Source organism: Cynara cardunculus (assembly GCF_001531365.2).
Source record: "Cynara cardunculus var. scolymus isolate 2C chromosome LG 17, CcrdV1, whole genome shotgun sequence".
Lineage (NCBI taxonomy): Eukaryota > Viridiplantae > Streptophyta > Magnoliopsida > Asterales > Asteraceae > Cynara > Cynara cardunculus.
The window spans coordinates 7,812,029-7,838,465 of NC_037544.1; the positions used below are offsets into that span (position 1 = coordinate 7,812,029).

Below are 26,437 nucleotides of genomic sequence, written 5' to 3' on the forward strand. Positions count from 1 at the left end.
TCCTCATCGGATGAGTATGACAAGGGCAAAAATCTTACCGAGTAAGAGCGATGAGAAGGATGTAGAGTCTTACCCGGTAAGTGAAGATGACGACTCTTACCTAGGTAAGTGCTTACCCGGTAAATTGTTGCATTTGATGCGTTTTGGTGTACTAAAATCTCACGCATCAGAATAAATTATAGTGTTGACTCGTATCATTAAGCACTTATTGGGTAAACAGCTCCTTACACGAAACTCATCTCTATAGAGTACAGACATCAATACAATGAGACATTTTTAATTCAGTGAGGATTACATTTTCATGCACCGGATAAATATTAAAGAAAATCAATTTTGGAGGTAAACTCGATGAAAACTTATACAAAACTACCATGAAGTGTGTGAAAGAAATGGATAATGTTTAGAGACCAGTAGACTACTAAAAATTTAATCTTTTTATTGTTTGCAGACAGTTGTCTTACATAAGATGCGATGATTAGCTGGATGATCAAAAATCGAATAACACAAGACGATTACTGGTCGTAGAGCGGATGTCTATATCTACCTAAAATCGAACAATACACCAATCCATTATTGAAATATAAATCAATTTTATTCCTGTTTGTATTAACTGTCATTGTAAGTAGTTTATTTAAGGGTGAGTATAGATCCATTCAAGCTCTTCCAAAATGAATAACGCGTAGAGTTGTTCACGAACAGTACGAACTGTTGGACCGCGCTACTCTGGCCAATTAGAAAGCTCTTCCAAAATGTATTTTACACAATTTGTGATTTAATATAAGTTTGTTTATTTTAAACGTAAAATATTTTCTAACTCCGATAGTCCGTGGAAAATCGATTGCTTATAGGTTGGTATAGGAAAATTGTCTTTGCCCGTAAGCGTTGGACAAAAGAAAAGGTTAGACCTGATATATATATATATATATATATATATATATATATATATATATATACCGGCTCACACCCGCAAATAAAGACCTCTGACTTGACCATTGTACAAATAGNTATATATATACCGGCTCACACCCGCAAATAAAGACCTCTGACTTGACCATTGTACAAATAGGGTTGTTTATATCATTAAACATCACGTATTGGTTATATATATATATATATATATATATATATATATATATATATATACCGGCTCACACCCGCAAATAAAGACCTCTGACTTGACCATTGTACAAATAGGGTTGTTTATATCATTAAACATCACGTATTGGTTCTACATGTCTCGATGTGGGCTTGGAAAGAAAAGTAGATTAGCCAAGTTGGTGGGGTGACTCTGTAACGAGTATGTGACGGGTTGTTTCTCTTTTTCTCGAACTTTTATATTTTCATATTGTTGCTTGTGTGTCAAATGAAAAACTTGTACGACTGTCTACCTTTCCATGCAGATTCCACTTGATAGTTTCCGTAACACATCTAAAACCTTAAAAACACATCACTTCATGGAATAACAATCAGAATGTGTGCATGTATATATCTATACTATATTATAAAATATTTGGCAAAAACTCTTAAAAATCATTATTTATGCATGAAGTAATGTTTCTTAATGCATATTACTTAAAATTTAAGATTACAAGTAAATTGTGCGTACGTACAACTTATTAAAGCTCCATTTTTTAATTCGTATGACTAACCGTAGATAAACATAATTAAATATAGGATAAACATCTCATTTTAAATATAAAAAATATAAAATATAATTAGGATAATAATTATCTTTATAAAAATTATATCGTTAAGTTAAAAATATATTATTTCACTATTAGATCTAAATTAAATTATAATAAAAAAATTGAATTAAGAAAAATTGTACAAAAAGTAACTTTTAAATAGTTAATTTGATATTAATATCAATATATTTTTTTCAAATTTTTATGATATTTTCGAATTTATTTTTATTCAAAAGTAAAAACATTATCTTTATCAAAAGCACATAAATCGTATTATATATCAACAGAGACAAAAGATAAAACGAAACATTAAAATAAAGATGTATCTCGTTGCATTGCACGAATATCCTTCTAGTATAAATATAAATAAATAAATAAATATATATATATATATATATATAGAGAGAGAGAGAGAGAGAGAGGTTGTTATTATACAACCCATGACATTTGTGCAACCAATACAACTCAATCTCAACTGTCCATTTCATTTGATTAATATGTGATTTCATAAAAGTTTTGATTTTTTTCTAATATAAAGTATTAATCATAATTAATGAACCATATTCATCTTCCATAAATATTTAAATCATAATAAATGAACTCTCATCATTTCCATAAATATCTCAATTTATTGGATTGCATTGGTTGTACAAATGCAACATGTTGTATTTGAAACAAACTCTCTCTCTCTCTCTATATATATATATATATAGAGAGAGAGAGAGAGTCACTGTATACATGCATACATGATCACATCTAACACAAACCGTCGATATTGAGTACTTTGTAAGCCAAACAGTCAAACATCAATCCCTCAATGTCGAGGCATACTTTTACGATACGAGTATTGGTTCATACAGTGTACATCAATTGAAACATGAGTTAGAGGTATTTTGTAACATATATTGATTCATAACATCATTATGGTTACTCGTCATCCATAACAATGTCATGGCATAAGGTACACATACGCATTAAACATTTCGTGCATAATATCTGAAGTTTGCGTTCATAATCAAACATTTCATGCTTTCATATCAATCACACATTATCACAGTCACATCATGCTCCGATGATAATATATAACAAAACAATCAGTAAAATAAAATAAGAGCATCCACAGTGGTGGAACTTCCAAAAACCTCACTTGTCATATCATTATTATCTCAACAAAGTAAGAACTTTAATAAATGAATATGGTAAGGACCAATAATCTTATCCGGTAAGAGCGAGACAAGGACATAGTCTTACCCGGTTTGTGAGGACGACGACTCTTACCATGGTTAACGTTTACCGGGTAAATTGTTGCATATGACGTCGTTTTGGTGGACTCAAATCTCACTCGATAAGTAAATAATAGTGTTAAGTTTTACCGGTAAGCACTTACCGGGTAAGTGTTCGATACACAACCCCTTAGAATTTCGTTGAAAATATTCTTGAAATTCATAGTAGAAACTTGAAAATATTTATGTTGAATTATCTATCTCTTTAACAAAATAATATAATAAGATAATTAAAAATTAAACTTGTTAATACAAAAACATGTATAAAAATTTACGAGAAATGAAAAATAAATCAAAATTAAAAAATAATAATAAATTTGTTTGTATTAGTTTTAACTTATATTTTTTTATAGACTAGAAGGGTACTCGCATAATGTAACGAGATATATCTCGATTTTAATGTTTCGTTTTATTCCGTCTTTGTAGTACTTATAATACGTTTTTTATGTGGTTTTGAGAAAAATATAATGTTTTTATTTTTGAATAAAATATAAATTTGAAGATATCATATAAATTTCAAAATAAATATATCAATATCAGTATCAAATTAACTATTTAAAAATTCTTTTTTTATGTAATTTCTTTAATTCAATTTTTTTTTTTGTAATTTAATTTAGACAATAACGAAATATTTTTAATTTCATAATATAATTTTTTATAAGAATAATAATTAAGTATTCTGTTTGAACTCAATAATTATCTTAATTATAGTTTAGATTTTTTATATTTAAAATTGATGTTTATCATGTATTTGATTATGTTTATATGCAGTTAGTTACACGAATTTAAAAATGAAACTTTAATAAGTTGTACTTACGCAAGATTACTTGTAATCTTGAATTTTAAGTAATATGCATCAATAAATAGTACTTCATACGTAAAAAATGGTTTTTAAAAGTTTTTGTCAAATGTTTTATAATATAATATAGATAAATTAATGTTGCAAGAATTAGAATTAGAATTAAAATTAAAATTAGAATGAATTAAAATTAAAATTGATTAATTTTTATAACGATTTTTATTGATAAAAAAAATAAATGAAAAAAATGTATAATTGAAATTGGAAGGAAATAATAATAAATAACAAAGGCATATTTATGGTATTTCTAATTGATCCTCTTATTTAAATTATAGATACTTGTAACATTAACATTGATATTTTATAAAATATAAAATTTCAACAAACCATATAGACTAAAAGTGTAATTTACTCATATATATTTATACTATATTATAAATCATTTGACAAAAACTTATAAAAATTCGTCTTTATGTGTGAAGTATTGTTTGTCAATGCATATTACTTAAATTTAAGATTACAAGTAAATCATACGTTATAACTTATTAAAACTCCATTTTTGAATTGTAGATTACAAGTAAAAAAAAATTACAAGGTAAATAGGTAAAAAGACAAAACACCTATCTCTTAACGGAGTTAGTGATCAGGGCCCACCTTCGAAGCAAAATAAAAACCATGTAGACGATTTCTAGAATTATCAAAATTCACTAAAGCTCCGAAACCAAAATTAGAGTTTGCTCGTAATATTATTATTAAAAAAATCGTAATATCATTAATATTAATACTTTCGTAATAACAATATTAACGGTAATGAAGTTATTTATTGGTTAAGTGACAATTTTAAAGTCAATCACTTACCTTACCAGATAAAAATTATAATATATTAAAATGATATCATGTACAATAATTTATCTGGTAAGCACTACCATAGTAAGAATCATCACGTCACTTATCATATAAGACTCTCAAACCTTATTATCGTTCTGATCGAATAAGATTCTCAGTATTTTATCATATTCATCTGCTAAAATAAAATGATAAGATAAAACTTAGGGTTGTTTACCTAAATGCTTACCCTAGAAGTCAACACTATAATTTATTTTCTAGGTAAGATTGTAGTATATCAAAATGGTATCGTGTGCAACAATATATATGGTAAGCGTTTACCCAGGTAAGAGTCGTCACCCTCACTTACATGGTAAGACTCGCTATCGTTATCATCGCTCTTACCATATAAGATTATTGGGTCTTATCATATTCGTCATTGAGGAAAATTGCCCGATAAACACCTACCAGGTAAGCGTTTAGTAAACGGCCCCTTACCCAAAAAAAAAACTTAGGGGCTATTTGGCAATTACTGAATGGTTTGGTGTAGAATGGTTAAGTGGTCAGAATGGTTAAAAGGCTCTCATGATATAATGCAAAATGAAATATTATTATTTGGTAATTGTTTATAATGAAATTAAGGTGCTTAATGGTTAAGAAAAACTCATAATATAAAATAATTCAGAGGATTTTAGAACCATTAAAAAACAGATTTTTTTTTTAACAAATAAGATTCACCTCTTAATGATTCAGAAACTTACTTGATTAAATTATTAAGAGTTATCAAACTTCATAGCTAAAAGTATTTGGAGAATGCGGGTTCCGCGGCCCAATAAAGTAAACCAAATTAAGCTCATGCAGCCCAAAATACACTACCATAAGGCCATAACACAAGCAAGCAACAACAACTAAGTAACCAGAAGCCTCCTAAAACGCATGAGAGATCCGAACTATCAACGAGTTTCTTCTTCAATCTGACCAGAATTCACCCATACAGGGATCGATTCGTACATATAGCTCTGCATTTCGGTATACGTAATTCATAAACATACATAATTCTAGAGATAGAGTGAGTGAAGATGGCGGAGAAAGCTAGGGTGTTGTTGCCGCTGTTGTTATTTATGTTAGTCTTGGTGCGAAAGGGTGAATCTGTATGGTTGAATATACCCAGATCGGGAAACAAGTGCGTGACGGAGGAAATCCACAACAACGTCGTCGTCGTCGGCGATTACGTCGTTATCTCCGATGATCATCTTCACCCCACTCCAACCATCTCCGCCAAGGTATGTTTGTTTTGCTCTCCTTCCCACCTGCATGCCTGTAACTTAAAAAAAGTCCTTTTTTTTTAATGATTATGAGGTTTGTTCAGATTTTAATGGGGTAGACGATGAAGTTTTTATGTGATTGAACATGAGTTGTCGATAATTCTGAGGTTTTAGTTCGTGAAGTATGGATAATTGTTTCACTTTGAATTGTTGGGAAAGTCGGGTTTTGGAATATTTCAAATACTTATAAACATTCATCACCCTTCTTCTCCAATTTTGTTTTGTAAAGAAATAAAAGGTTGAGCAGAGACAGGCTTTAGTTCGTGTAATAATCGTGGGTGAAATGTGTACTCACGGATCTTTAAGAGCAAGGGTAATTTGGAAGCATCAATTTACCTTCATGCTAAATTTTAAAGTATGATTCTCAAAACCACACGGGTGGTGCCTGATTGGTTTAAACTTGGCTCCAAAGGTCAAAAGTACCAGGCAAATCCAAGTAGGAAAAAAAATCCCTTGTGGCCACGGAGGTTCAAATGCGGTGACTCCGGGCTATCTGCATAGCAGGCGGTCGTCACATAGCGGGTTGGATATCCAGGTTAATAAAAAAAAGTATGATTCTCTTTTCCTGGCAGAAAGAAGAACTATAAAGTGGAATCTTCTTATTGGGGACAAAAGGAGTACATGATTGATGTAAAATCTATTATCCCCTGCTGCCAGAAAAAGCCACATCTGGACCATTTGATTTGAAGCTTTAATCCCACTTGATGCAAGTGTTTTCACTGTCTAATACTATAAATCTGTCCCTTTCTCATAGGTCAAGTGGCATGGGTCAATTCTGTTTTGCTTATTTTGAGTTGCAATGCAATCCTAAGATGTTTTCCTTCTCACACATGCATATGCATAGGTATACTGATCATCTGCTGGTCTTGCAACTGCAAGCTGTATGAGCATTACTACATTAAATGGCAATCATTTTGTAGTGTAAAGAACCCTCTTCGCCAACCCTAATAACCATAATAAACAGAAGCCTAACGTTTGTAAACTTTGCTGTTGTTCTGTGAAGTGAAACTTGTATCTGTTATGCACAACTGAAATTGAGTCAGCTACCCCTTACTTTCCTTCTGTACTACATGGATATGAGTTTTCCCGTAAACTTGAGGGCTAGACCGTAGAAGGACTGTGAAGTATGTGCTAACCATGAAATGCTTGCGTTAGTGGTTTATGTCTTGAAAAGTGGCGGTGGTCTAAGAGCTTGTACAGGTTTCAGTGTACAAAGGGTGGAATTCTGTGATGGGCTGTTTCCCATATACTAATGTTGTCCATGTAAAAATCGACGACTTACTATTTTTTAGTTAATTTCTTTTTGTTGTGTGTCCTTCCTTGGGTAAGGTCATATGAATGTCTTGTGACTCTTGTCTGTGATGGTTTTTTTCTCTCTTGAGATTCCTTTAAGTTCTTCTGCATGTGTTTATGTGACAGATTGTCACCTATGTTTTCTATACATACCTTCTACATAGCTTGTTGGCCTTATTATTTGTCTTGAATGGCCGCAATAGAGGATGACTTTTACTAGGGGAAAGGGCCATAATTCTGACAGCATACCTTCCAAGTTTAGTTTCTGGTACATTGGATTGAAGCCCAAGTTGCAAGGGAGGATGACCCTCAACTAGGGGGAAGGGCCATTTTTCTGAAGCAGAAGGGATTTTTTTTATAACTGATTTGGTTTGCTTGTTTCTCTTCTCTAATGCAAGGTGCTCCCCGTCCAGGGAATATATGGAGTCATTAAGACATCCAACCAAAGGGTCATTGGCCCAGTGTTATCCAGGTTATGGGTAGAGCCTAACCTCCGTGGAGGTCAAGGGTCTAAGCCTCACCAAAGGTGGGGAGTGTGTGTGAGTTTTGTCGTATATAGAAAACTAAAAGTATTATACATAAAAAAGACATCCAGTAAGAATGTCTCTGCTTCTTTATGTTATGCTACATATATTCTATTGCTGCATGTTCTGTAATCCAACTTACCAAATTCTTTTTTTGTGGCATCTTCTTCAAAAGGGCAGTTTTGTGGCAATTAATGCCTGTTTACTTACCTTTTTCTGCATGCTACTAAGATTATCTGAACTTGTAATGGCATTGCACCCTGAGCCACAGAAGTATTTGCAACTTGCTGTTCTTCTAAGGAGATTTCACAACGAACTAAAATTGTCTAGGCCAACCATCTACTGTTTGAAGATCTTATGCTGGATATGTTTTGTTGCATTGTATATTTGTATTAAGAGGAGGCTTGTGAAATGCTACTGAATGATAAATGCATGTCATTCTCTTGGTCTTGGTCTTTACATTTTTTTGGAGTTGCAACAGTTATGGTTTTGGCTACTTTCGCAGGTTACATCACCTTACGGAAACGTCCTTCACCATAAGGAGAACATAACACATGGTCAATTTGCATTCACATCAAGCGAATCTGGGCAATATCTGACATGTTTCTGGCCGGACCGCCCTGGTCAAGGCGGTGCCTTAAGTGTTAATATTGACTGGAAAATTGGAGTTGCAGCCAAGGATTGGGAGACGGTTGCTAGGAAAGAAAAAATTGAGGTGAGAAATAACTTTCAACAGTATGTTGTCTCGCTTCTTTTCGCTTCTCTTCACCTGTGTATCAAAAAAATGTCAAAAAGGATAGATAAAACAAGTAAATTCTCGAGCATTTGACAACTGTAAATTTAAGATGGCTAATATCTAAAAATAGACAGGACGTTATTCCACACATGTTGTAAACCACACTATCATTCTTGATTTCTTTTGGTAATGTCCGATTATTTGATGAATCAAGGTTCTTGCGTGGCAAGAATAATCTTTTAGCCAAATGTTTATTTATCAACATCTTGTGCCATATGTTTTCTTGTACCTAGTGAGTGATACTGTCATTCAAGATTTTTTTTTTGATTAACCTGGATATCCAACCCGCTATGCGAGCCGATTAATCTCAAGGTGACCACCTGCTTTGCAGATAGCCCGGAGTTACCGCATTTGAACCTCCGAAGGGGATTATTAATCCTTCTTGGATTTGAACCTGGGACCTCCGGGTACTTTTGACCTTTGCAACCAAGCTCAAACCAATCAGGCACCACCCTTGTAGTTGTGATTCAAGATTTGGTTACAAGGCATATATTTTTGTCAGTTATATGGTTTGTGAATGTATCCTTACATCATTACAAGATTAACTCATGGTATTTTGAGTCTTGAAGATTCCTTTATTTGTTTTACTGAAGAGTACTTTTAACCGTTCGACAAATAATCACACATTCAGATAAAAAAGTTTGTGTTTCGTAATTCAAATCAAAGATTGCGGCTTTCATGGATGGAATGATCATGTTATTTTCCCCTTTTCCATGCCTTGATACTTGCTTTGATTGCTTCATAGGGTGTTGAGCTTGAGTTGAGAAAGCTGGAAGGAGCTGTGGAAGCCATTCATGATAACCTGCTTTACCTCAAGGGCAGGTGAAACCTTCTCTTTGCAATTCGACTGCAATGATGTTAATCTGTTGTCGTTTTCTTTTAAGTATATAATAATCATATATGGAAAATACTCACGCACACTCCTGACCTGTGGTGGGGTTTGAACCCTTGGCCTCTAGGGAGGCTAGGATTTATTGGGAACCTGGATACCGCTCGGCCAATGACCATTTGGTCTGTTGTCGTTTTCTCTCAAGTATATAGTATTTATATACATCAAATACTCACGCACACTCCTCGCCTATGGTGAGATTTGAACCCTTGACCTCCACCGAAAGCTAGAATTTACCAGTAACCATGACCCTTTGGTCTGTTATCGTTTTGTTGTAGCCATGCGGATTCTAACCATGAATAATCCGGTTTATATGGTTATGCAGGGAGGCAGAGATGAGAGGAGTGAGCGAGTCTACAAATTTTAGGGTGGCGTGGTTCAGTATCTTATCGTTGGGTGTTTGCATTTTGGTTTCTTGTGCACAAGTATGGTACTTGACTCGCTTCTTCCAAAAGAAGAAACTGATCTAGATTTGTATCCCCTCCCCGTAATCTTCTAATCTGAGATAGGACTTGATCGTAGAACCATCGTGTTTTTATCTTTCTGTTGATTATGGTGGATTCAAGATCCTCGATACCATCTGTAGAGATATATATATCTATATCCTCTTACATATTCAGTTTCCAGATAGCGGGAAATAGTTTTATGACCACATCGTATTTATCGTGTTTCTGGATGCTTGGTGAAGAATATTTAAAAATTTGAATTTATATAATGTTGATAGAACTAAAAACGAGTTTAAACCATATGGTATCATATGCAACAATTTACCCGGTAAGCGCTAACTGTGATAAGATTTGTCGCCCTCACTTACAGGGTAAGAATCTCGGTCCTAGCCTTTGCTCTTATCGGGTAAGATTTTTGATCCTTGCCATATACATCCGGTGGGAATGTGACTTGATAAATACTTACCTGAATAAGCATTTGGTAAACAGATAAGGTGGGCAATTGTCTACTACTAAGAGAACCTTTTTGCCATTCATTCTCATATCAAATCAACCAACAAATTCTTAGAAAAAAGTTGTCCAACTATCTTGTTGGATGGTTAAGATTATTCATGTTCACATTATAAAAAAAATCTAGTTTTTTTATATAACCGTGGATTTATCGACTAATCTTTAAGGCGATCACGAACGGTCTGAAGTCATCATAGGTGAACCTCTATGGCCACAAAGGTTTTACCAGCGTTTGGATTCGAACCTGGGATGAATGAGATTTTCCACTACATTCCCTGAGGCTTAACCAGTATTCTAGTTTCTTTTTCCAAAAAAAGAATTATAGGAAAGCATTTTTTTGAATATTTTATGATAACCGAACCATTTTCACTGAAACGCTAATAAGGTTTGAATCATATATCTTGTCTTGAAACGTTCTAACCATCCACCGTAAAAAGTTGATATCATCAGGATTGCTTTTCACCAAACGTTTTTTCGCGAAAGTTTTCTAGACAAGTTCATTTTGTAGAAGGCAAACAAATTTAATTAGATCATAAGAAAAAAAAACACAGTAATATTTAAGGGTCCATGAAAATTAGATTCTGCAAGGTGCAGTGTTCAAACAAGATAGATAAAACCAACCAAAAAAGAGAAAAACGGAAAACCGAGTGGTCATGTAGCTCGCGACCTCAGTGAAGATCTATCCATAACCATCATAATCCGAGTTTCCTAAAAATCATGAAGTCCATGTGATGTTAAGGCATTTTGACTGTGACCAAGTACAAAAAAAAACGAGGGTCTAACTGGGGATCTATCTTGTATTTGGGTAAAGTCGTATCGCCCATTTGCCAATTGAGTTACACGACGAATGCAATATTATGCTATTATTCAACATCCATCAACAACTAATATCAGCTAACAATTATCTTATTAATCAATAACCGATATTTCAACAATTTAATTAACCATTTTACATCAAATCGTTTAACATCTATAAGAAAATAACAGGAAATTGACAAAAATAGCGAATCTCTCCCAACCAAATTCGTTTTTTAGTCACTTTTGAAATCAAATTTCTATTTTAGCTAGAGTTTACTAGAAAGGTATTCGCACAATGTAGCGAGATACATCTTCATTTTAATGTTTCGTTTTATTTTTTTTGTATTTATTCGTATAATATGGTTTATATGGTTTTGAGAAATATAATGTTTTTGCTTTTGAATAAAAATAAATTTGAAGACATCATACAAATTTGAAAAAATATATCGATATCAATATTACATTAACCATTTAAAAGTTTTCGTTTTTTTAACAATTTATTTAATTCAATTTTTTATAATTTAATTTAGGTTAATGGTGAAGTAATTTATTTTTGCCTTAACAATAATTTTTTTTATAAAGATAATGATTATGTTAAAACTCAATTAATTATCCTAATTATATTTTAGATTTTGTATATTTAAAATGAGATGTTTATCATATATTTGATTATGTTTATCTGCAGTTAGTTACAAGAATTCAAAGATAGATCTTTTAATAAGTTGTACTTAAACACAATCTACTTGTAATCTTGAATTTTAAGTAATATACATCAATAAACAGTACTTAATGCATAAAAAATAGTTTTTAATTTTTTTTGTTAAATGCTTTATAATATAGTTTAAATAATATAGATAACTAAAAAATAAATTTGATTCGAAATTTTTTTTTGACTAAATTCTTGGAGTATTTTAAATTGAATGAGGGAATATATAATGTTTACTTGGGTCATGTGTAGTTGTAGTGGGAGTGGCACAAAACAGATGCTTCCTCATCAGCACCAGTAACAGTTGTACAAAGAAAGTACACAGATACAGAGAAAAGGGGATGGATTCATGAACCCTCTCATCATCTAAATTCCATCAAGATCATCCATGTTTTCAAAAGATTGACACAGGAGATAGAGGCAGAGAGAGCGCACAGATGCTTTGCAAATGGGAAAATCCAAACCCGAATTGCCAATTAACCATAACCATAACCATAACCAGCAGCAGAATCGTCATCGCCCTTCGTTCTTTGTTCGATGTTCGAGGGGTTTCTCGAGATTCGGTCAATTGTTTAGTTTCAAGTGCGTTTTCATTTTGCTTCTTAGCGTTTCCGTTTCACTCTCTGCGATCTTCTCGGTCTTCCATTTTCAACATAGACAATCTGGGTTTGATGCTAAAGACTCAATCAAGAACAGTGGTATATATTGGTTGATTCATTTACTTTTTCGGTTCTCTTTAATCGTCTGTTTGGAATTTTGATTTTGATTTTACTGTAGTTAGGGTTTTGTTTTGTTGTGTTCTGTTTGTGATATGAGTAGGGGTTTTTGATATTCGAATTTTGCTGTGTCATAATGGCTTTTGAAATTGGTTAATCTTGATGATTGGCTTTGGGTTTTGATCGCGAGAGAACTATTAGGGTTTATGGAGTCCTGAACAATTGAGGAAACGGGTTAGCCGGAATTCAGATTTAAGGGGAGTTTAGACTTTAGTGATCTTAAATTAGGGGTTTTTAACTTTGTATGCTTGCTTGTTTATTGCTAATTTCCAACATTAATTTTAGGGTTTATATTATTCTCTTGGAATAAGAGTTACTTGAACTTATAATCAGGGTGATATCATTCAGTTTTCCACTTCCTCAAATTAGTAATATTTGATGGGTTATTTATAGTTCAAACATCAAAGCAAATTATTGAAATTTAAAAAGTTCCTGCAAGTCTCGTTGTATTATCATGGTTCCTTGCAGTTTATAGTTGAAAAACCTATATTTCTAATCTATTTCTTGCCCTTAGGTTCCCATAATATTATGTTGTTTGGGGGCATATTACTAGTTACAGTGTGGTTGTAGGTGGTGCAATGAACTAATCATATTTGTTAGAAACGACATTATGACTCTCTTCCACAAATTAAAAGATATGTGAGATAACCATTGTTAGTTTTTGTTGGATTGATTGATCATATCTTTTGTTCTTAATGGGGTTTTGATTTTATGACATCTCAGATCTAAGTGTTTTAACGAGCTGTTTAATTTTCCCATGTAATATGTTTTTTCAAATCCAAGATTATGTATCCCAATTTTGAGGGTTGGTGTCAATTTGTTGTTTCTATAGTTTGTGTTACCGAATAGCTTACAACTAGGCTTGTAAATGGATGTTCATTGAAATGAATTTGCTGATATTTGAATTTGAAGTTGAATTTTTGAATATGATTAAAATTTCCAACATTCAAATTTGGATGATATCAGATTTCAAATAAGGTGTTATAACTAGTGAAAGTATCTAAACACTTTTCTGAAGTCAGATCTGAATATGAATCCATATCCACATCCAAGTTCAAAATCTGACAAATATATGTATATGTTATATCATATTACATGATTTGGGTGTTCCTCAGTTTTTCATTTTTGTGGGGGTTTTTCTCTGAACCTCCCTCTGCATGTTTATACATAAAAGCATATAGTACATGCACATATACATATGGGTATATAGCTATATATCAACATATACATACATATATTAAATTTATAGACTTGTATGTATGTATGTATGATGTGTTAAAATTAGAATTCTACGTAACAATTGGTCCATTGCTGGATTTGTTGGCTACCATTTAGGGTGCATTTGAACATGGGATGGGACAGGACTAATCAGAAAACGTTTGGCCAGTCATAGACTTTGGACAAGGACACAAGATGGACTACTTGACAAAAGACAAATTTACCTTAATTCTAATACGCTATATATAATATTTTATATACACTGAAAAGAAATTATGTATGAATGTTTTTTGATTAAATTAATTTAAATGTTTACTTGTCTTGTCTTATTTATAATTATCATATGATACAAAAACATTAAACGATACTTGAGGGACAATCTGACCAATTTAATTTTGTACCGTCTTGTACCAGTCTTATCATACCCTATACAGACAATCAGTCATGTCCTATCCGGTTCACATACCAAACACAAACTTATAGCTATGACCTTTGTTTCTTTTTCACTTGGACTGGAGTTGGTGGTGGTGGCTCACATGTGAAAGATTAAGTGGGATTTGTTTTATTAAGTAGCGAATCCTAAGCCCTTCATAAACCATTCGCAGTGAGCTGTTATAACTTGCCACCATGCTTTCAGTTGATTTAAAATGTGATTAGGGTCAGTATGCTACTTTGGGTTCGGCATGATAGATTTATTTAGATTGAAAGAAGATGTATTGATTTGCCATTATGCTGAGTTTTTCACAATCCAGAGTATAAACATGATGTTAGTAGCCTATCTATTTAGTGGTTTTCGATGTCAACATATGCTTATGATATGAATCTCCTGGTTTGTTTGGAACATTGAGTTGACCCTCCTGTTATTATATTCAGCTACGGTGCAGGCATACTTCAGATTGGAAAAACCTGTTTCCTTTCTTCTTCCTCAAATTACAAGACTAGAGTATGATATTTACAACGAAATAGGCGTACCTTACACACAGGTTCGTTGCATTCAACAATAAAAGCTAGTTCTCTTCTTTTAGCTGCATTTTAGCAAGGACAAATTGCATGAAAATGCAACAACTTTTTGTCTGTTTCTATTTTGTGTAGTGTACTTTCAAAATCTTAATGATATCTCAAAGATTTCAGACCAGAGTATGTTAAACAATTAGGAAAGAGACCAAAGTATGTTGTATTTTCATGCAATTTTCCCTTTTAATAATATTGTAATTACATATGTTTTGGAATATTTTTCCCAGGTTGCTATCTTGTCCATGCACGAAGCTGGTGCATCTAACTGGACCGATGTGGTGTTTGGCATTCTTTCTAAACCTGTGAATTCTCCTATAAACTCGGTGTCTTTGATTCTGCTGAGATCATCATTAGTTGATCTGTTTACACAATGTTCCAACTTGACACTGACAACATCAGTTTTTGGCATGCCATCTTCTATTGAGATTCTCAAATTTCCTGGCGGGATCACTATCATCCCGAAGCTATCTCTCTCCGGTGGGATGCTACCACAAGTCCTCTTTAATTTTACCCTCCGTAATTCTCTACATGATATAGAAGAAAATTATCTTCAGTTGAAGGAACAACTGGAATCAGGGTTGCAGCTAATGCCTTATGAGGTACACTTTTTGCTCGACTTTTTGTTTTATTTACTTATACAAATGAAACACCATGTCATTTACATCGGATCACGTTAATTCTGCTGTGGGGTTGCTTATCTTTTATGCCGGAATTCTTATATGTATATTTGTCAAACTGGATGACGTTATAGGCTATGTTTGGCAAACTAGCTGATAAATGAGATGTCGGCTGATAAGCTAGTTGTCGGCTGATAAAGTAGTCATATTTGGTAAAAAGCAGCTAATAAGCTAGATGACAATGTAAAATTACTAAAATGGACATGTTGAGAAGTGATGGAAAAAAATATAAGGAGCATAATTGGGAAAAAAAAACCCATGGAGCTTATTGAAATGCTATTTGAAGTAGCTTTTCACCGCTAGCTTATAAGCCAACTTATGGCTAAACAAATGGGACCTTTTTAGTAAGCTCAAAAAATAAGGTACCTTATGGTTGCCAAACATGCCATAGTTTAATCGGCTAATGTCCTATTTGGCATTTGTCTTTTTTGGTGGTTAACCCATTTATATATTGCAAAATGTTTTTAATTAACGGTTCTCATATATTTCGTCTTACACAGAGCGTATTTGTACAAGTGACAAACAAAGATGGATCAACACAAAATCCGCCTGTTACAGTCCAGGCATCAGTTTTGTCAAATCTAGGGAGCCTGGAGCCTCCGAGACTAAAGCAATTAGCGGAGGAAATCACCAGATCTCCCCCTGCAAAAAACCTTGGCCTAGATAACACTGTTTTTGGTAAAGTGAAGGAAATCAGTTTATCGTCCTATCTGTTTCATACTCTTGATGCACCTACACCTTCACCCTCACCCATGCCATCACCTGATCAAAATGATCATGTGGGGTCCACCATCATTCCATCTCCGGCTACTTCCCCATCTCCCAACTCACTTCACTTACCTCCTTGTACTAACTGTGTTGCTTCTTCACCTAGCCCCCAAAATGAGCCTAATCAATCTTTACCTCCAGTTTCAAATCCCCCAGCACCTGCAATGGACCCATATTGTGGTGGGTCTGATCTGTCACCATCATCTGGTCCTGCTCCTGGTCCTGATCCAAGTTATCATCCCCTTCCACCTCCTCCTACTCCTACTCCTACTAGTCCACTGCCCATGTATCCAAGATCAAGAATGGCACCAAATCTTTCTCCTTTACCTGCTGTATCCTATGGATCCCTTCCTCAACCAGAAAACAGGAAACAAAAAGGTTTGGCGCCTTCACCTCTTGCGGTCTTACCGTCTTCTTCTTGTAAGTTACTTCTCCCTCTCTATTTCCCTCTCGTGTTACTTGTGGTGTAGAGGTGCTCAGAGGCAGATTTAGATATTAAGCTCACTAATTATTTGAAATATAAAAATTATTTGTTTGGCCATTGCACCTCATTTGCCTGCCCTTTTTGCCAAATAGAAATTATTAGAAGTGATGTTATGTTAATGCTTGCAAATGTGTCAGTTTTTGGCCTATATTTTTGGGGTTTGCAAAAGGGAAGGTACAATGGCCAAATAAGTAGATTTAGTAGAAAAGATTAAAACTTAGTTTGATGCATGGGTAAACATGTAATTCCTAGCACCAAACTTTCCAAAAATGGAAATACAATGGGTAAACATGTAATCATAGCAACAGAACTTTCTGAAAGTGGAAATACAATGGATAAACATGTAACTGTAGCAACAGAACTCTCTGAAAATGGAAATACAATGGATAAACATGTCATTGTAGCAACATAAAGGAACTCGAAAAGAGAAATCCATATTAATATTTGCAATTTGTGATGGTTATGGATCCTAATGTGGATTTTCTCTACGGTCTTGCAGCTGCAGCAAGTGGTGTTTTGCGTCCGTTGTTGGTCTTGATCCTCATGGCACTGCATATCCTCTTACTATAGCTATAACATTAATATGCAGATATACAGTTTTGGTACTAGTATGATAGAAAGAAGGTTCCTGGTATATACATACAACCATCTATATATATATAGATTGCAGGTCAAAGCCAAAGTGTGGCAGGCCTGTTTTTTCGACAGCCAGCAGACAGAAGGATATTCTCAAAGGGAAGATTGATGCAGTATTATCAAGGAGATCCAGCTTGCAAAAAAGTGTAATGTATTTTGTGGTTCTTTTTGAGCATCTGCATGCATGTCTAGTTACTACTGTTAGTATGATCATCATGACATGATTCAAAACAAAAACTACTTGGAGTTCCATTGTTCACAAACTCAAGTCAATGGAAAACAACTACATTTTCTATGATGGCTTGGTTCCAACTTAAAAAGGTGCGACTGTGGTTTGGTTTGGCTTGGCTTGGTGTGTGTTCAGAAGGGCTGGACCAACAGCTTGTTGGCAACCTTCGGTTGGTGAAATGGTAAATAATGTCAAGTCCAGCTGCACAGTAGATCCAATCCCAACCTACTTAGAGGTCAAGGTACTTTGTTACATTTACGGTATATAAATATCGTATATATTAAAAATAGAAAACAATAAGTAATGGAATGATAAGAAGAAAAAACAGTCGGTGTGTGGGAAAAGGAGAAAAAAAGGGCTGACATCGATGGTAAATTGACCGATGGTGGGTTGTGTGGCAATCAAAAAAAGACGTAGCATGTACTAGGGTGCCCAAAAACCCGATCAATCCAACCCAATGCGAAATAACTCAACTCGAAGCAACCCAATGTCTAATCGAGTTGTAAAATTGTCAAACCATAGGTATTGGGTTGATACTGAGTTATTATTATTTAAACCCAATCCGATGAACTGGATATCCTTTTATTTATTTGATTTAATATGATTGTTGAATTTCTATTAATATATACATTAGACAATTACATTATAATGTATACTTTTCATATACACATATTTTCAATCTATTCATATTTCTATATAACTTATTCATATATATGTTCAGTAATTGTGAACATATATATGTAAATTGAGAAAATTAACTGAATATGATATATGTAAGAAATATAGATAAGTTGTATCAAATGGTTGATGATGAAAAATAAATTAGAAGTAGAGAAATAACATATTCAAGGTTAGAAGAATATTTTAATATACCAAAGTATTAACCCGACCAACCCGTACGGGTTGGGTTGTGCATTGGTTTGGGTTGGGTCGGGTTAAGATTTTTCCAAGCCATAAGCATTGAGTTGGGTTGTTCAAATGTCTTCAACTCGATCAACCCAACCCATGAGCACCTCTAGCATGTACTAGTTGGTCCTAAGTGATCCAAAACTTATATGATGTTAAGTGGGACCCAATAAAAATCCAACGTTAGTTAAATTCTATCGTTAATCTTTCAGTAATTTAATAAATTTATTTTTTATTTTTTAAATTTGAAAGATAATCAATGTAATATATTTTATTTTTAAATTAAAATAAATTTAATCAGTATTTTTTTTTAATTTTTTAATTTGAAAAAAATCACTAATAAAATATATTTTATTTTTAATTAAAATAAATTTTACTAAATTTTTTTTTAAAATTTAAGTACTTTTTGTAAATGTAAGTACTCTTTTGATATATTTGTTTCATTTTGTAGATATAAGTATTTTTTTGTTCAAAAAATGTTTAGTACTTAATCGTTTAAAATATGAAAGTCTATTGGCTTTTTTTTTTCAGACGTGTTTTTCTTATTTTACCACGTTAACCAGTTGTATATGTCACAAAGATGTATCTAACATGTTTTAAAAAAATCCAAGAAGTTATTTAATAGGTTTTGAAATGTCCAACGACTTATTTGTTCCAAAATATTGTCCAAACACTTAATCATTCCGAACACTAAATCCATTATGTTTTTTTAGACTTTCCCATTATATAGTAATTATAAATCATACAAATATTTAAATAATTTAATTTATAAACATTTTTATTTGCATAAATACATACATATATTATTACCAAATTTAAATGAAAAATTTGATATAATTAGTAGTAGTTCAAAAAACACGGTTCACACAAAAAAAACCTATATTTTATTCGATTTAGAAGATCCTTATGAATTAACGGAGACGATGGTGGAGGTTGTTGCAACGACAATGGTGGATGCGGTGATGGTTAAAGGAGGAAGTGGTGGCTGGTGGACAACAGTGATTGTGGAGGACGTGAAGATGGCCGATAGTGGTGGGGAAGGTAGTTGTGGCTGGTGTGATGGAGGTAGCGGTGGTAGTGAAAGCTGATGGTTGTGGTGGAGGTGGCCGTATTGGTAGTGGCGGCTGTGACGAGGGGCGGCCGATAGTGGTTGTAGAGGTGGTATATGAGGTTGTTGTATTGGAAGAGGATGTGGAGGTGGACAACAGTGGTGGTAGTGGTGACGTCAATGCGTGGCGGAAGCAGCCGCTATGGTAGATATAGAGGGGGACGTTGTACCACTGCACATCTGGAAAGAACAACTAAATTAAATTTTTCGATAGAACACTAAAGTTAATACGAATTCTCTTGGAACTTTCTTTATACTTGCATATAAGGATGCAATAAAGTCAAAGTCAATGACTTAGAATTTAAATCCAAACAAGACTAGGTTAAGATCGGTGTTACTCAAACTCTCACCAAAAGTCACTATCTCCAACTATACAAAAACATTCCAAAGATTTAAGTCTTTCATGAGTTATTAACTAGCACTCAACTTTGCTCAAGTATCGCTAATACCGCCCTCATGAGTACCCGATGCACATGCCGATAAGAAAAAATGTTAGGCTTAACGCGTAATGAGTTTAAGCAGTTTCCATTTTTAATAGAATACAGTTAAACTGAAAGAGTGTTATTTAAACCACGTTTTTTTTTTCCAAATGATACTTTTTACTGGAAAAACAATATCTTTCCAAAACCCATAATTTTCGTGATGAAAACTCGTATATCGAAACACCCATTTAAATATGAAATTCAAAACCCAATGCCCACTCAAAAGGTGAATAAATCTTGATATTCAAATACCGGAAACATGGATAGAATTTAAGTACCCAACGCAACAAAATACGAAGAATAAACAACATTTGAAACATCAAATTCGTGGGCACATCCCGTATCTAGAACAACACCGGAAACATAGATAAAATATCCTATGTATCCACCTTTTCGATGATGGGGGAGACACGATATCATTGAATGTAACGAAACACAAAACCAAGCCACATATGTATGTTAATGAGCTTCACTATGGATCAATGGTCATTAAATTCAACTATTCCGGGTCTATACCTTGTATGGGACCCCCGATGATCCTGGATATGCTCGTTCACTAGAAAGTACACTGTATGGTTGATATATATTGAGAATTCAATATATAAAACACTCCTTTTTACAAGTTCTTAGTTAAATTATTTTCCTTTTATCCCTATATTGAGTCTTTTTATTACTTTATTTTTCCTTTTATTTATTATGGAGCTAAAGCATGTGGTTGACTTGTTTCTACACAAAATGGAGTCTAATGTAAAAAATTGCTAAACTGTTTGACACTACAGCATTGAAGCAACAGTGAGCTGATGCTTATATGGCTTTTTGAAGATCTTAATGGATAAGCTGCTGCCTTTTTGTGGGTTCTAGAAGACTCTATGGCTGCTGACTTTTGTGTAAAAATCTAGTAAACTTTTGTTGGGAATGATGTAACTAGTTAGTTCATTTTGTTCTCACTTGTTACCTTTGGTGTATTACCCTTTGGATCCTCTTTTTGTCACTTTGTGGTTTGTTTTGGTATAAATAGGGGTGTGAGGATTCAATTTGTATAATCATAAATCAGTTTTCATAAGCTGATTTTTAGACATTATCTTGTGAAGTAATCCAAGTTCTTAAGTTGCTCTTCACATTTAATTTTCGTCATTTAATTTCCGCTCTTTACTTTATGTTCTTTCATATTTATAGCTATTTACATTCCGTCATTTAATTTACGCAATTTATATTTATGTTTTTACTTTCCGTTATTTATTTTACTTGTCATTTATTTTCCGTTATGAATAGCTAATTCCATAGTTTGGGTGTGAGACAGAAATGTGAGATTTTTAAACCGAAAGAAAGTAGCTAATGTTTACAATGACGACGTTCCATTATTTCATTTAAGTTTTTATAAACACCAAAGATACTTCTGACGAGTTGATCACTTTGAAAGTGTTAAAGTGTCGTGGTCTTAGAGATAAGCCATTGAACGCACGTCAACTTGAATGATATGAGAGATAGACTTGCAAAAGTTGTCGACAAGGAGACTTGTCATTTATATCTTTCAAACTAATTAATTCTTGACATGTTGGTCACTTGTTAGAGTGTTAAAGTGCTGTACATTCAGAGATGAACTACCTAGAACACACACCAACTTGAATAATATGTGAATCGGCTCGAAAGAGTGATTTTTAACAAATAGATTTGTTTATCCATCTATTTTGAGAACACTATTCGTTACTATCCCTGGTCCGGATACCACATAAAGATATGAGTTAAAAGCTATAATATAGTGCAATAGTGAAAGTCCGAGAGGAATATCCTCAAAATAAATGGTGGAACTAAATTATGAATAACTGCTTGTTGTAGCATCCCTACATCATTGGCTACTGGAATTCGTGTTTAAGTCTTACCACAAGTCTTACACCCATGCTATCTTTGTTTATTATGTTATCTGCATTTAATTACCTGAATATCAAACTGAAGCCTTCAATTTCATCATTTGAAATTCATTTTTTTATTGGACTCTTATTAGACTTTTGTTACAATATCCGTGGACGATAAACCGGTATTCTACCACTTTATTACTAGAAAAAACGATATTGGACCATATTGTATACTTGCTTTGTGGTTCATTTAATTTGTCTAAAGGTGTGCGAATTAACCTACCAATGGTCAATGACTGATGTTCGACTTTATGATCCCGCACCAAATGGCCTCGATGACCGAGTGCGTAATTCTAGCTACAACAAGGGAGTAACTATCCCATTGTAAACTAACAAAACCGACTACTATGCCTATGGATTAATTGCATTACAGTATAAATTACATGACTCCAAATTGAATGACCAACACTTACAGTATAAATTACATGACTCCAAATTGCAGAAAAATAACATGCAAGGAAATATAAAGTACTATAAAATAAATGGCATAAAGTAAAAGAAAGTATTTCCAAAGAAGAAATTAAGGAAATTTGCACTCCAAGCCACGAAACTTGCAAACACTTGGAAAACAGATTTTTAGCTAAGGAAATTAACCGTGAGCCACAAAGATGAAATTCAATGTATTGCAACGATGATCGATTAATTTCAAACTTGTAACGGAATTTAGAAAGCTAAAATTGAAAGTAAACAAGAAGAAGATGAAACTTGGAATACTAGAACTTGGATTAATCTTGAGAACAAAGTAACAATTTTTCTTCAACAATTTCAGTTCTTGTTAAGCAAGAAAGCTGAAAGCTAGATAAATAATAGAGAGAAATATTAAACCCAAAGGTTAAAAATTTGTGATTTAAAGCTAGTAACAACTCTTATTTATAAGGAGGACAAGACTTATGTAAGAAGGTAGGTCATTAGTACAAAAGAGAGGCTTAAACTATAAGCTAGCCCATATCCTAAGCCTATAATCAACAACTAATCTCGCTAACCCAAGGTTTCGGCCCAAAAGAAATGATGCAGTCCACTGCTTGCTCCTCTAGGACTGCTGCAGCACCACTCCAGCAAAAGAATCCTCTAGGACTGCTACAGGACTAGTCAGAAACCTCAAAAATCTGCATAATTGACAAAATAACATGAAATTATGACATAATAATATTAATTTATATAAAAGTAAGAACCAACATAAAATGACACAAAATAACTTAATTTAGACACTAATGATAAATAAAATAAAGAAAAATGATTAAGAAAAATGATGTAATAGGGTTAATAAATTAACACCTATAAGTTCCTTAAGTTACCATTTGACAATTCTTGATGTGATTCGATTAAGATTCAATTTTTATCATTCCTAACGTGAACCACAACAATTTTGATCGTAGAAAGAGAAGCGGTGGATTCAGTAAGAGAGGTTTCTCCCTCGTAGAGATCGAGCCATAGGTTATGGATGTTCTTGGTGAAGGAATCAGAGGGTAAACAGGGGCGGAGCAAATCAGAGAGAGAAACCGTAATGATGGTTGCAAGTGGAAGTTGGTTTATGTCACTTCCAAATTTTAGTACGTTTATTTTGGGGTTTTAAATGCATCTTTGAATTTAAAACAAACCTTAATCGATACATTGAAGTGGTTAAGTTTGGTGCTAAAAAAATGAGAAAACTCACTTTTGGGTAGTTTTTCTTCACGCCCATGAAGGGCACCCTTCATGGCTTCACGCTAGTGAAGTGGAGCAGAAAGTGGCATGACCTGCAAGCCTTTATAATCTAAATTTTTTGAGGTTTTCTTCATTTTGCCATAACTCATTCGTCTCTTACCTGATTTTGGTGATTCTTGAGCCTAGAGACTCGATGTTTGAATCTCTGCAAGTGTAGATCAAAAGGATTAAAGTTTGTTAGGGATTCTAGAGTATCTCCTTCCTCTATAAGCTAGGGTTCTTCATCTCTTCTCTTTTTCTCCATCTATGTCTAGATTTGGGGTTTCTTGAGGTTGAGAAGATCTTTGGAAGCATTTTGGAGGAGATCCAACTTAGATATTTCAATGTTTGAGCCTAGATCTTGCAAGTTTGAAGAGTCATGAGAAGTTTCCTTGATGGGATTTGCTTGTGGATCTAAAATCTTCACCACTTGGAAACTAGAGATGGGTTTGGAAAACTAGGTTTAACATAACCTATCAAGGCGAGTTCAAGTTGTTCTGTGAAAACCATGTACATGCCAAAAATGCTCATTTTAGAATCTTAAAGATGTTTTTCTTGATATGTATCAAATTATGTTCATTATGTGATTAAATTTGCATCTTGGGTATGTTTGATTTTATAAATCATTTCAAATGCATGTATTTGGGTTTTTAGACATTTATTTTGATGATTTATGTTATAAACGGAGATTATTTGGGTAGAAAATACATATTATTATGTTATGGACATTTTGGAAATATAAATAGTACAATTTCAATTGGAAGATGGTTTGTCCCAAACAATAATGAGTTTTGGAGTTAATTATGCATTTAGAGCATGTGTTCGCATAAACGTTTGTTTAATAAAGTTTTTATTGGTTATGATGACTTTTATTTAGTACTCAATTAAGTTGTTGAGCTTTTGGCTCGGTTTTGACTCAGATGAGTTATGAGACATTTGTCCGATTTAGTTTGATGTATGTTGAGCTTTTGGAGTTATGTACAGCTATAACATATTTACTTGGAAATTACATGCTTTGAGTGCGTTGGTCATTCAATTGGGGTCATGTAATTTTGGATTGTAATGCAATGTATCAATAGGCATATGAGTCGGTCTTTATTGGTATAAAATGGGATAGTTATTCCCGTGTTGTAGCTAGAAATAGGCATTGGGTCATCGAGGGCATTATAGTACGGGTTTTTAAAGTCGAACATTTGTCATTGGCCATATGGTGTAATTTTTGAGTCGGTTTTAATGGGATGTTTATTCCCATATTGTAGCTAGAAATAGACACTGGGTCATCGGGGACATTATGGTGCAGGCTCTTGAAGTCGAACATTTGTCATTGGCCATATGATGTAATTTCTAGTGAACGAGTATATCTCAGATCATCGAGGGTCCCAATGCAAGGTATAGATTATGAGTGGTTAAACTTGAAGACTATTGATTCATAGTGGGTTCATTAACATTGACATATGACTTACTTTTGTGTTCGTTTCATTCGTAGGATATGAATCTCCTCCGTCACGGAAGGGTGTTATTTTTAGATAGTGTATTATCCACGTTTTTTGTGTTGTTTTGGGTATGGAATGTATCCATTATTTTGTCGTTTTGGTACGTTGGAACTTATTCATGTTTTATCTATGTTTTTAATATTTGAACATTTGATCTCATTCACTTTTAGGTGAGTATTGAGCTCTGATTTCATGATAAATGGGTGTTTTGATAAATGAGTTTTCATCATGAAAATGTTGGGTTTTGGAAAGAATATTGCATTTTATATTAAATACATTTCAATTTGGAAATTGTGATTTAAATAACGTCTTTTCAGTTTTACCCATCTTAATAATTATGATGAAAACTGCTCGAACTCACTAAGTGTTAAGCCTAATATTTTTTATCTTTCGACATGTGTATCAGGTTCTTGTTGGGAAATGGTACTAGTAACCCAAAAAAGTTGAGTTCTAGTTAGAAGCGTGATATATAATTAGCAAATTGGAGATGCCTTCTGCATTTGGAGATACCGACTTTATTGAGTTTTAATAACACCCGATTTTGACCTAGTCTTTATATAAGACTTGGTTTTGTTGGGTTACGGGATCTCAAGCACAGCGAAAAATAAAAAAGTAACCCTCCAAGGATCCATACGAACCGGAATAAATCGGGTGTTTCAAAATTATACCTCACAATTAGCGAGACTTTGAATCACATCAACAAACAAAGCTTGATGCCTCCACGGTATCCACGCGAACAATCCGAATCCTTTGTCTTCTCGTGATGCTAGTCACGGTTTCAAAACTTAGAAAGAAAAGAGAGCATATTGTTGTAGGTGGTTTTAGGAGAGAAAATTGCAAGACCCAAAAAACACTCTCTTGCATAAAAAATGTCATACATTTTATATGGACATGAGATGTATGGTCTAACCATCACCATACCTCCACCATGCCTCCACCAAGCTTGAGTTTAAGACTTTCTATGCACCATCACTCTCTTACAAAGCCATACCTAGTCATCTTTATTTATGTCCAACATAAATAGTATCTGATTTTATTTAATCAGATTAAATCGATACAAATCAGATATGATAATTAAACATTTTAATTATTGAAACTCCTTATTCGAATATGTTAAAAGCGTGTGACCCAATGGGTTCTCGACATGTTGGCAATAAATATAAATCTCATA

The 26,437-nt window shown here is 33.5% G+C and overlaps 2 protein-coding genes across 2 annotated transcripts; both read left to right on the forward strand.

The window, feature by feature from the left end:
- The first annotated feature begins 5,521 nt into the window (after positions 1–5,521).
- On the forward strand, positions 5,522–10,140 carry LOC112500554 (transmembrane emp24 domain-containing protein p24delta3-like). Its single transcript, XM_025104058.1, has 4 exons — positions 5,522–5,875; positions 8,240–8,449; positions 9,276–9,352; positions 9,745–10,140. Exons 1-4 carry the CDS (start codon positions 5,672–5,674, stop codon positions 9,887–9,889), a joined length of 636 nt encoding a protein of 211 aa, XP_024959826.1. The 5' UTR covers positions 5,522–5,671; the 3' UTR covers positions 9,890–10,140.
- Positions 10,141–12,136: 1,996 nt separating this feature from the next.
- On the forward strand, positions 12,137–17,770 carry LOC112501215 (histone-lysine N-methyltransferase 2D-like). The gene is made up of 5 exons (XM_025104912.1): positions 12,137–12,577; positions 14,747–14,856; positions 15,115–15,486; positions 16,065–16,752; positions 17,316–17,770. The coding sequence occupies exons 1-5, from the start codon at positions 12,328–12,330 to the stop codon at positions 17,384–17,386; spliced, it is 1,491 nt and encodes a 496-aa protein (XP_024960680.1). The 5' UTR covers positions 12,137–12,327; the 3' UTR covers positions 17,387–17,770.
- The last annotated feature ends 8,667 nt before the right edge of the window (positions 17,771–26,437 follow it).

Coding starts and splice junctions, on each gene's coding strand:
- LOC112500554 (XM_025104058.1), top strand. CDS start 5,672: ATGGCGGAGAAAGCTAGGGTGTTGTTGCCGCTGTTGTTATTTATGTTA. Junction 5,876..8,239: donor CTCCAACCATCTCCGCCAAG/GTATGTTTGTTT, acceptor CTACTTTCGCAG/GTTACATCACCTTACGGAAA. Junction 8,450..9,275: donor CTAGGAAAGAAAAAATTGAG/GTGAGAAATAAC, acceptor ATTGCTTCATAG/GGTGTTGAGCTTGAGTTGAG.
- LOC112501215 (XM_025104912.1), top strand. CDS start 12,328: ATGGGAAAATCCAAACCCGAATTGCCAATTAACCATAACCATAACCAT. Junction 12,578..14,746: donor AGACTCAATCAAGAACAGTG/GTATATATTGGT, acceptor TATTATATTCAG/CTACGGTGCAGGCATACTTC. Junction 14,857..15,114: donor TAGGCGTACCTTACACACAG/GTTCGTTGCATT, acceptor TATTTTTCCCAG/GTTGCTATCTTGTCCATGCA.